The 12,190-nt window shown below is 38.3% G+C and overlaps 1 protein-coding gene across 8 annotated transcripts in view; it reads left to right on the forward strand.

The window, feature by feature from the left end:
- The window catches only part of Bcas3 (BCAS3 microtubule associated cell migration factor), a 470,064-nt gene that overhangs the window by 111,331 nt on the left and 346,543 nt on the right, over positions 1–12,190 (forward strand). For all 8 annotated transcript variants that reach the window (XM_021178141.2, XM_021178140.2, XM_021178145.2 and 5 more), the window contains exons 12-13: positions 2,845–2,928; positions 8,673–8,843. In XM_021178141.2, the coding sequence (XP_021033800.1) occupies positions 2,845–2,928; positions 8,673–8,843 (255 nt within the window). The remainder of the gene's footprint in view (positions 1–2,844; positions 2,929–8,672; positions 8,844–12,190) is intronic.

A 12,190-nucleotide genomic window follows, 5' to 3' on the forward strand; every position in this document is an offset into this window, starting at 1 on the left:
TTGAGTGCTGGAGACATGCATGAAGAAAGTGTGTAAACTGTCCCTTGGCACGTGTGGGAAGCTGCACATTTGCAGTTGGAGCTACAATTAGTTACATACTGGTTTTGTGGAGAAGCAACTCCCTTGATAGTTGCGTGGCCTTTGCAGACACACACTTGAATGTTTCCTGTCACATAATGTGAAGCAGTGTATGTATGTGCATGGTGGACAGAAAGAGCTGCACAGAACAGTTACTTACATGGAGTTTTGGGTACTTGGGCCATGAGTGTGTTTGAGTGCATGTGTGTGTGGTTGGTGTCAGGTGCCATCTTCTCTTATTCTTTTTTGAGACAAAGGTTTCACTGAACCTGAAGGTAGGCTGGTGGCCAGCATGCTTCCTGTCTTGGCTCCTCACAATCTGTTTCACAGAGGCATGTGTGGCCCTGCTGGGCACTTTTGTGCTTCCCTGAAGATCCTCATTCACGTGTGCACAGCTGCAAATGCTCTTATCCACAGAACCATTTTCCTGGATCTTCTTTCACCTTGCACTTATTAAAGGTTTTATTGTTTTTATTTGTTTGTGAGTTGCTTGTGTGCTGTGTGTATCTGTCTCTGTGTGGGAATGTGCATATCTGCAAGTGCCCTCGGAGGCCAGAGCTGTCACGTCTTCCTGGAGCAATCACAGGAAGCTGGGAGTTACTTGGTAGGTTCCATCCCCCCCTCCATCTCTGTCTGGTTCTTTTGAGAAAGTCAGCTTTGTTCTGTGGGTCTTTGTGCTCCAGTGTGTGTCTTTATAGAACTCTTCAATGGAAACATCTAGTATATACATACGTGCTACTTACATACAGAAAATGGGAAAGTGTACATATTTGTTCATCTATATACGCACATTCTCATGATATAAATATAAAGTGTTTGTGTTCATACTGGCCCCACGTTCCCCATTTCATAGTTTCTTCCTTTCCTTTGCATCGGAGACTTGGATGTCAGCATCTTTTATTCAGTTCCTGTATTTCAAAAGTAGTACAGAATTGCTCACCTGTTCCACCTCAACAGGCATGCCCACTGCCACTACTGCCTGAAACTGCAGGTGCACAGTTCAGCTGTCTTCATAGGGTACAATTTGTTATGGGGTGTGTGTGTGTGTTTATTTGCATGTATACATGTACACAAGCATGTATGGAGCAGAGAACAACCTAGAGGAGTCATCTTTTCCCCTTTACCATGTGGTTTCTGGACATTGAACTCAGGTGTGGCAACAAATGCCCTCATCTGCTGAGCTGTGTCACCATCTCGTCTTATTTATTTATTTTTTGGTCATCTTTTTCTTCTGGTCTTCCTCCACTTTACTTGGACTATGAGTTAATGTGTATATTTCCTTATATATTCATATTTTCTATACCAATATATATATATGCATATATATATATAAAATGTTCATGTAGCTATTTATTTTCCTTTTACAAACATAAAATAGTTTATTTGCTCATTAATGGCCATGTTGCTTAAGATTATTTTATGTCCACCTCTATGCTAATTTAGTTTAAAAAATGTTGTGAATATAAATTTTTGTATACTGTGTTTCTGACTATATTGGTTATTTTTCCATTTGACTTTAAATATTTTAAGTCTACTTTTAATATGAGATCATTTATTTTTACTTTTTATGTATTTATTAAAATATATGTATTTGCTTTGCTCTTGTTCCAATGGTGAGATGGTTTAGTGGGCAAGGATGTTTGCTGTCCAAGAGTACTCTAATACCTTGTTGCAGGGAGCAGGTTTCAGCCTTTGCAATCCTGCCTTTCTCTTTTTAAGCAGCAGGAGGCAGCAGAGGAATAATTTTCATAATTTTTGAATGTGGATCTGTAGTTGAATGAAGAAGCCATTCTTTCTATTAGCTAAAATAGTCACTTTCCACATTGTAATTTGTGACAGATATGTTTACCGATCAGACACCTTGCAATCTACTCATCGTGATTCAATAATAGCTTAGCTTCATGTACCAGGTGTTCTAGTCTGTTATATTCATATTAATGTGAGGAATAAAAGGATTATATGTAAATTTGATACAGGTCATATAAGGCTGATATTTTTTTCTTGAATTAATTTCATAGGTCTTGAAAATAACTATCACAATATCATGCTGTCCTAATTCTCTGATGTTGACCCAACTTTAAAAATGTTCACCTGAATCTTAATTATAATCATTTTTGGCAAATACAAGCATGTTGTTGCCAGTGAAGAGTTAGAACCCGAGTTTCTGTTGAGCACATGAGAATTAAAATTGCGATTACCATTGATAATTGGAAGCTCAGTCTGTTCCAAGTCCTCTTAGACATGGACAGTTTGCGTGCGTGTGTGCGCTTGGTTTCTGCACATTCTGTCCACTTTCCCACAGACACAATTGGATATGCAAATATCCTAAAATATTTGCTTGTTGTTTCTTTTTATAATTTTTGTAAGGAATTAAGAGGAGAAAACATCCAATTTGCTAGTATGTCAAATATTTAATGTTAGGAAGTTATATGTAAGTCCTTTGATTATGTTTTTAAAATTTATTTATGGAAAGGCTGCCAGACCCTGAATCCTACCATTTCAGAGTTTATGAATTCTTAAAGCCTGTTCATCATGTAATTAAAACCACAGTTGAGCATGAAACTGCCTTAGTGGCACCAGAAGATTATATAAAAAGGGGTAAATGTGTCTCAGCAGGGCTTTTAGCTGTTTTGTCTGCAATACACTCAGTGCAAACATTCCCACCCAGTGTCCTTAATATGCATGGTAAATAGCTGCTGTCTAATAGCACACAGAGTTAAACAGCTTAATAGAAAATGACTATGTGTTCTCCCCTCCTCATCACAGCTGATTCGCTGTCACCAGTCCCGTGGAGGAGCCTGTGGAGACAACATTCAGTCTTACACTGCCACTGTCCTTAGTGCTGCTAAAGTGAGTACCTCACGAGTTTCTACAAGTTGTGATCGTGTGCAACAATTGCCAGGTTCGACTGCTGAATCGTGAGGAGATCTGCTCTCATTCACAAGTGTCGAATACATGTGCGAAGTCAGAATGTTTTGCCAACTGTGAGAATTAATCTTTTGAGGTTAATAGTTTTATTGTGAAGATTGTATGGTTTGTACTTACTCCATTAAAAAGTTAGGTGTATTGCAACTGGATTCAGGTCTGGTAACTAATTAATCCCATCTTGCAACAGACTGTACATGGTTGAGCTAGAGACTTGGGTTCTTCTGTGATGTGCATTGTCCACTACACTGACAGGCTCATGGACATCCCTGTGCATCTTTGACTAGTTTTGAATTTCTTGGCTCCAAAAATTCCTAATGAAAACTTGAGTTGGTCCCCTGACACATTCAAAGATTCTTTCATATCTAGAGGCTGGCCCTCTTGATGTTTGCCCAGTGAATTCTCTCTGTGCGTGTGAGGGTTAATTTTGATGGTGCCTGTGAAACTTTGAGCTGATTATAAGGTTTCTTACAACCACCATTCTTTTGAATTGTGAAGTCTACAACAGAACAATTCTAATAATAGGGATGACAGAGTGAATCTGAATGACAGCATGTAATCAAAAGCACAACTGCTCAGAGGACAACAGTCTAAGTCGACCACAGAGAAGGAATCAAAGGTCACACTGTTTCATGTTAAATACAAAAATACTTCAAGATTGTCACAAATGCTTGCATGATGTGCATTAGAATATGTCCCTGGGCTCGATGAGAACCGTTACATACTTTCCAGTCGAAAGCAAAGTAAGGAAATGTCTTTACACTTACAGCACTGTATGTTTATATTTCTACTTTTCTTATATAGAAAGACAGTAATTAGGCAGACGCATGAGTGTCCCCCCGCCCCCCTGCATTTAACAAAGGGATACTGTTTTGAATGTTGAATTCTTGAACTCAACTGTCTGTCCTAGTGGATCTGGTTGTACATCACTTTTAGTGACCTAGGGCTGCAGTTTAGTACTTTGTTTCTAGAGGATTTAATTTCTTTTTTTCTTTTTTTTTTTCCTCTTTTCTTTTTTGTTCTGGGAAGGGGCCTGCGTTCATTAAGAAAATGTTTTGTTGTGGGTATATAGAAATGAGGCTTGATGTAATGAATTCAAAATGACAAGTCTGAACCCTGTACATCCCACACCTCGACACTGGGATATGAGGTGTGTGTTCAGGGCTTCCTGATTTAGGCTCTAAGAAATTAAGTTTAACATGTCCTGTTGCCTTACAATTGTAATCGTTACACTTGGGAGGCTGAGGCAGGAGAGTTGCTGCAAATTCAGGTTAGTCTAGGGTACACAGTGAGACCAAGGCCAGCCTAGGCTACAGAATGTGACACTGAGTATACACTGTTGGTCTCCCTGAAGATACTAAATTTAAAATACTTTTATTTCAAAGGGGCATTTATTATTGAATTTATGTGTGATAAGCATGTATTCCATTCCTGTTCTGTATCCACAGCTCTACAGGTTAAATTTATAGGTATACTTTTCATTCAATCATATATTAAATCCTGAGTTAAGTTATATTTATAACCAACTTAAATGTCTGTCATTAGTTTTGAAAACTGAACAGAAAAAATCCATATATAGCATCTATTTATTTGGATTTATATCTGAAAGCATGAATATTTTAAAGTTCCTTTAAAATATTGTCCAATCATTAAAAATTCATTTAATGGTATTTTTATTATTTTTAAGATAGGCTTTCATGTAGCCCCTGCTAGTCTCAAACTTAGTATGGCTGAAGATGACCACAAAATTCTTTTTCTTCTGCCTCCACCTCCCAGACACAGAGTGATTTTAATTTATATCTGTTCTGTGGATTTTTGTACATAGACAGAATTGCAGTGTTGCAGTAATTTCTATTCCAGATGCTAGTTTTTCCTTGTAAGGTACGGCATATTATCTATTGTAAAACTGACCTTCCAAGAAATGCAGTAGTTCCAATTTTGCATAGTAACTATATGAATTAGTATAATCCAGAATCCTCCTTTTCTTATTGCTGTTGTATTGTTGGTATGAGCAGTGTACTTTTCGGTTCAGAGTGTATTAAATTTATTTGAAATAAAGGGGCTAAGGAGACAGCTCGGTAGATGAGGTGCTTTACCCCAACTCCCACTCACACAGAAGTTTGATGGCCTGGTATGTATTCTATTGCCGGGGAGATTTGGAAACAGAAGGCTCCTGGGGGCTTGCTTGTTGGGCATTTTGGACAAACAGCAAGCTCTAGACTCAAGTGGGAGATTCCATTTCAACTTTAAAGGAAGGTGGGCTGCAGTAGAGGAAGATAACTGAATCAGCCTCTGGCCTCCATCTGAGTTCGCCTCACCATGTTCTCTGCATGCCTCTATACACACAAAGAGACATAACTTCCAAAGATTACTTTAGTGTTCTTTCTGTAATTTAAGGATAAATAATTATGCGGCAGGTATGGTGCTCGTATACCTGTTGTCTCAGCTGTTTGGTAGGCTCATTTGAGCTCATATGCTTGAGACTTCCCGTGCAACATGGCAATACCATGTCTGTTTCTGTCTGTCTGTCTGTCTCTATCTTGCTCAGACACACAAATACAAAAATAAACAAGACTGAATACATAGTGCAGTTAATAAGAATAAGAGCAATAAGGTTATGCCTAATTTTGAAAATGATTACATGTTGAATAGCTGAACTCTTTGAGCAAATCAAGCTTGTTAGTCCTGGTTGTGTTGAATACGCCCTCAGGTTCTCACTTACGAAGTTTACCTCCATATTTTTCAGAAGTTATCCTAAGATTTGTTTAAAAGCTCTATTGCATACAAAAAGAGGTTAGCTCTTCTGTTGTACCCTCCACCCCTGAAGAGGCAGAACCCTAATCACATTAGTATTACAGTCACATGGTTTCCTGAAACCCACCAACATTTCACTGAACTCAAGGGTATCGTCATACCTCAGTCCCCAAACTGCTAAGACTTCAGGCAGGTGCCAATACCCGGCCACCTTGCAGGCCCTTTATGTTTCAATCCAAACAATGGGAGGAGACTAATCAGATGGTAGTTTCTGGCAAGGGTAATTACAATACATGACTTCCTAATTCTAAAAATGTGGTGTGTCACGTAGTATCTTTAGAACCTTTCTAGAAGAACAGATTATCCCTAGGCCTGGGTACCCCACCAGGGGGCCTGGATTTCTTTGATTCTTTTATTCTAACTCATCTGTGGCTGAGGAGTGGCCCCAGGTCTCAAAAGTTCCATAGTAAAATATACATGAATAAGATGACCAGCAAAGTTCTCTCTGCTGAATTCTAGCACAAAGAACCAAAGCCAAGGGGGGCACAAACCCACAAATCAATTGCAACTGTTTTGTTTTGTGCTAAAATCTCAAACTGCAGTGATTATAAAACACATTAGTGTTCCTCAATTAGCAGCCAAATGTTTGTTTCAATAATTCACAAGAAATGACTTACACCAATTCTGTTAGTGTTGTTGAGTAAGCCTCTGAAGGACCAAGGGAACCCGGCGCCAGTGTATTGATGTGAGAGCAGAGCAGGAAGCCTGTTAACCTCTGAGATGCCTCAGCTGCCGCTCTCACGCCATCAGTGCTAATGGAGCTGTTCCCGGGCAGAGGCAGCCAAGCCTTATCAAGCAAGCCTTTCAGTGTGAACGTGTCTGGTTGTATATCCTCTGTGTTTGCCCCTGAGCGTATCAGCTCACGCTTTTATGGCAATGAATAGCACTAGAACTGGGGCATGTAAAAAGTGCAAAGAAGTGCAGGGGAGCAGGGCAGAAGGTAGACGAAGAGTCAGCACGAAGACAGAGGAAAGCGGTGTTCCTTATCCACGAGGGCCCGAAGAATGTGTGTGTCGTTGGAATGAACAATGACTTGATAAAACCATCTTTAAAGCAAAATGCACCCCTGAATTTTATAGTCATCAAGTGTGTGATGAAGCCATTAAATTAGCTGTAAGGAAACCAGGGGAGGTGAGTGCTTTCTGCACCAAGGAAGACTTTGCTTTAGAAATAACTCAAGTAAAATTTTAGCAGTCTTTCGTGACATCCATATCCTATGAGAATGAAGTACATCGTTAAGCACTTGTTCCCGAGGGTAGCAGATAGGATTCTATAGTCCTTGGACACTGGTGGTCTGTCTGTCTTCCCACTTTATCCAAGTAGGTAAGAGGCACAAAGACTTGCTACAAAAATATAGTTAGAGCAAGGTACAACCTAGGAATAGAGATGATAAATTGGATGGCATTTTTGTACAATCTGGAGTATAGTTAATATATTTAAATTTCCTTCAATCCCGGATTATTTTGTAAAAGTGCTCTCACAGAACAGTATTGTAGCAGCAAGGCAGCTGACCATGTGATTGTAAAAAAGTGTAGACACATTATATGTTCTCTTGCGTTGCAGGCAGGTCTGCCGCAGGCTCCCCGGCCGTTTTGAACCTTTCCTGCCCTATCAGTTATCCTATATCCATTAGTGCTAATGGTGTTGCTCTGTTAAGACTGTTGGCGTTAAGTTATCAGATAACAAGAAGAAACCCTGGGAATTTTTATTAAATCAATTGACCACAGTGGGGAGAAAACACATGGATATAAGTCTGTGAGGAGAGAACTGGTAAACACAAGTCAAGATTTTATAATTGTAATCAGAGAATCTCATTTGCACAACTTCTTCCTTAGCCCTAGCATGGAAAATTAACTTTTTTTCTGTCTACATAAGGAAATTCAGATGGAAATTTATAAGGAATTCAGAGGGAAAAAATCTAAAAGTATAAAATTTGGTCTTGAGAGCTGCTCTGAAATCAAGAAAATGTAGAAAGTCTTATTTCCATATTGGGGCTCTAAGTACCTATGAAATAATATGTTTATCTTTATAGTAATCTAGTAAGACAAAAAACAAAAAAAACAAACAACAAAAAAGAGGCAAAGAGCACTAAACTAAGTAAGTGACCACTAAGAAACATGGGCACTCACACCCACCCACAGGAGGGATGAAATGGGAGGGAGGGAGGGAGGGAGAGAGGGAGGGAGAGAGAGAGTATGAATGAATGAGAGAATATATTCCATATTCCAGGTAAGGTTATTTTCCCCGTAATGCCAGGCTTTCATCAGCACCACAGTCAGAAGAACTGGTCTTTAATATTGTAGTCTAGACTGCCTGTTCTGGCTCCTGTGAAGATTATCTCTTTCAATAATCTGTTACTTGTATAGTTTTCTCTATAGAAATAAGTATAGTTACTATCATTGCTCTCAATGTGTAGTCTTTTATAACGGCACAGGTCTATTTTAGAGTTAGAATCTTTTCCCACTTAGATATTGAATTACAATACTTAAAAAACATTGTCACATGTCCTGCTCTGTTCTAAATCATATGTTCTAAAATATGTACATTAAGAGGATACAATAAAAGAAATATTTTTGTAAATATAAAGTTTTGTAAATATATACCCCTAGTAAGTGAAATAACTCTGTTCTTGTAATTATTATCACTTACTTATGGTATTATTGCAGCATAGTAACGTTGGTGCTGTTTTTGCTGACATTTCCAATCACGTTGAATGGCTAACTGAACATCTGTGGTGTTTATTTCTATGTAAGCTATTGTAAGGGCTTGAGGCTAGGAAATTGATTCAAGTACATATTCCTGTTTAGACCTCACATTTTGTTGTAAGTCTTAATGTTTTGTCTCTTGTTATGTAGACACTGAAAAGTGGCCTGACGATGGTTGGGAAAGTGGTAACTCAACTGACAGGTACACTGCCCTCAGGGGTGACAGAAGATGACGTTGCCCTACACTGCAACTCAAGACGGAGCCCCTTGGTTCCAGGCATCATCACAGTCATAGACACTGAGACGGTTGGAGAGGGCCAGGTAAGCAAGCACCCCAGTCGAAAGATATTGTGTTATCTGAAAGGTGGAGCCCGTGCTAGAGTCAACCCAAAGGTACTTTGCCCAAAGCGATTTGTAGTTTGCTTGTTTGTTTGTTTGTTTGTTTGTTTGTTTATTATATGTAAGTACATTGTAGCTGTCTTCAGAGACTCTAGAAGAGGGAGTCAGATCTCGTTACAGATGGTTGTGAGCCACCATGTGGTTGCTGGGATTTGAACTCCGGACCTTCGGAAGAGCAGTCAGGTGCTCTTACCCACTGAGCCATATCACCAGCCCCCGATTTGTAGTTTTATAAATCATTTCTTGCCTGATTTTTCTCACCCATTCTAGGAAAGCAAATGTTATTTTCAGTCATGAATGTTTAAAACCTAAAGCTGAAGAAATTGCCTCTTACCTACATGTGTTTTATAAATACTTTGCACCTAATAGCAGTATTATGTTTAAACTGGGTTTTGGTATAATGTCATGGTATAATCTATACCACCAAATTAATACATTTCTCCTAAAGACATGGAAAGATAGGAAAGCATTCTGAAAAACTTACATATATGATGGAAATAAGAAACTAAGTAACAGTAGTTCCCTTAGTTTAGTGTATTGTTTGAAATTTTGAAAGGATTTTATATTTTTAGCTTTTGAAGGACAAGGTCTCACTGTCCCCCAGGGTGTTTGACAGTCCTTCTTCCTCAGTGTTCCATGTGCTGGGCTTACAGGCAAGAGCTACCGTGCCCAGATAACACATTACAAACATAGAAAATTGAAATCTCAAGCCAGAAAATATATAAGACAATTTCCTGCTATAAAATCCCATATCTACAGACAATAAATCTAGTTAGAATCATTTAGAAGGTGACTCAATGAAACACAAAAGAGGATTTGCCTTTGTATTGTTGATCATGAGATGTTTTTGGCAAAACACCTCCCACATTTCTCTCCTTTTCAGTTTCTTTCATATTGTAGTTAAAATATTTCTGTAATGGCATAATTTTAAAATCTTATTACTTAAGGTTATAATTATAACAAATACTAGATATTTCTAGAACAAAAGGTAGTAAGTTTATTAAAAACACTGTTAATACAGAGTATGTATTTATATTACATTCAGAAAATGAGTTTCTAAAGTATTGACTTTAATATTGCATAGTTTGTTGAGATGTCTGCGTCCACAGTATATGGGTCAGCATCTTGGTGAAAAATTACTTTTGGCAGCTACTTGAGTGCTGTAGAAGGATCAAAAGGCACTTTGAGAAAGAGTAGACTTCGATGCAATTAAAACAAAAAATTCTTTGAAATTTTATGTTAAGATTGGTTGTGTTAAATTTTAAATAATAGTAATTTTCTGCTTCTTCCTTCTTAACATTGAACTTAACTAAATACATTGTTTGTATTAATGTTTTGTATGTGTTTTTCTATTGACTATTAGAGAAAAATATTTAGAGAGATAGAAAAAAACTTAATGTGAACTGGCATATCTGTTTTTGTCTGTCTGTCTGTCTGTCTGTCTGCCTGAGTCCTGGATTTCAGGGGCCACTCTGTAAAATAGTCAAGGGATATGGATATTATTGTTCTATGGTGAACAAATGGGTCATTCGTGAACCAAGGGTGCTTATTGAGAAGTCTTACCAGAAAGATTATTTGTTTTTATCACTGTAGTTCAGGGAACACCACAGTTTTTCTGTCTGTCTGTCATCTATCTGTCTGTCTGTCTATCTATCTATCTATCTATCTATCTATCATCTGTCTAATTTCTAGGACAGGAATAAATAGTATGCCAATTTCACAGAACTATGTTTTTCAAAGCAATCAGAATCCTGTAGTACAATGCTGCCTCTTTTGTTCATTTACATGAATCCTCTTTTTTTCGGCAAGACAGCTTTGTCTGAGATAGTTTGGAGAAGCAGACTGCTTTCCATCGTACTGCAGAGCATGAGAGGGAACGCAGCACCGGTTCTAACAAGTTGTGTTGCTTTGTGCCCATCTCTGCCATGCTCTTCCCTCCCACGTACATCTCAGCAGTTGCACACTGTCCTCTGATTTAAATCCACTGAGACTTTAATAGAGTTTCACTTTCACTCTGGCAGCATATAAAATCTGATTCACCATCTTTCTGTTGCTGTATTGATTAATTTGATTTTATGGCGATGGGATCATCGCATGGGAACTGCATTAAGGAGGAATGGATTTAATTGACTTTGTGTCCATTTTCATCTTTGTTACTTTCATGGTTTATTTAAAAGCATTTCTTGACTGGAGAAGTTAAGTGGTATGATTTGCCTTTTACACATTTATGTAATCGAAGTCAGCAATGTGGCAGAACCAATAAATGAAGTCCGATCCCTCAGACTGGCTTTCTAAAACTGAGCGGGCTTCGCCTCTGACCAGGTATCCTCATACAGCCTTTATTAGGTAATTTGTGCTGTGTCGCTTAGTACAGTTTTTGATGCAAATTATGACTTCATCCTGCTTAGATAAGTAGTCAGCTCCTATTGTAGGAAAACTATCCTGCACTAATGATGGTTTAGTGATTTGAAGCTTTAGGCATGGTAATGAAACAATACGGAGAACCCTTCCAAGAGCATATTAGTGTTTATTTTTGTGCATTCTGTATGTAGAACAGTCATAGTTTTCTATAGCATAGCTTGAGTTTGCTACATGTCAACACTAATGTCTTTTTTTGCTTTGTTTTTATTATTGATAACTAGTTGAGCATGCAGTATTAACTGCCTCCCAAGGACATGTTTAGGGGCTAGGGTATAATGTGATGAGGATTTATAATATTTAACACAGAAAATGAACAGATGACAAACATTTCACAGAAAAATAATCCATAAATGAAATCTTCACAACTCATCGTCAGAAATTTTCAAGTTAAAACTACATACTAGAGTCTGAGAAGCTCAAAAGTTTGTCAATATATTCAATATGTTTCTATTATTTTAAAAATAATTCACTCCCATACCTCAACTCTAACTCCACCTCATTCTCTTCATGTCTGACTTTGTAGCCTTGGCTGGCCCTGAACTTTCTATGTTTCTAGACCAGGCTGTCCATGGGAGACTGCCTGCTTCTGTCTCCCATGTCCTGACTGACTTTTGTGCCATTGCTTCTGTCACCTCCTTTTCTTCACAACTATGAAGATACTTCTCCATAGTGTGATTTTTGAACATCTCACATAAACCGAGTCAAGTGTTTGATGTATACTTCTAGAACATTTGTCAAGATTCTTTTCCACAGCCGGGCGTGGTGGCGCACGCCTTTAATCCCAGCACTTGGGAGGCAGAGGCAGGCGGATTTCTGAGTTCGAGGCCAGCCTGGTCTACAAAGTGAGT

This window comes from Mus caroli, chromosome 11, assembly GCF_900094665.2.
Source record: "Mus caroli chromosome 11, CAROLI_EIJ_v1.1, whole genome shotgun sequence".
NCBI classification, from domain to species: Eukaryota; Metazoa; Chordata; class Mammalia; order Rodentia; family Muridae; genus Mus; species Mus caroli.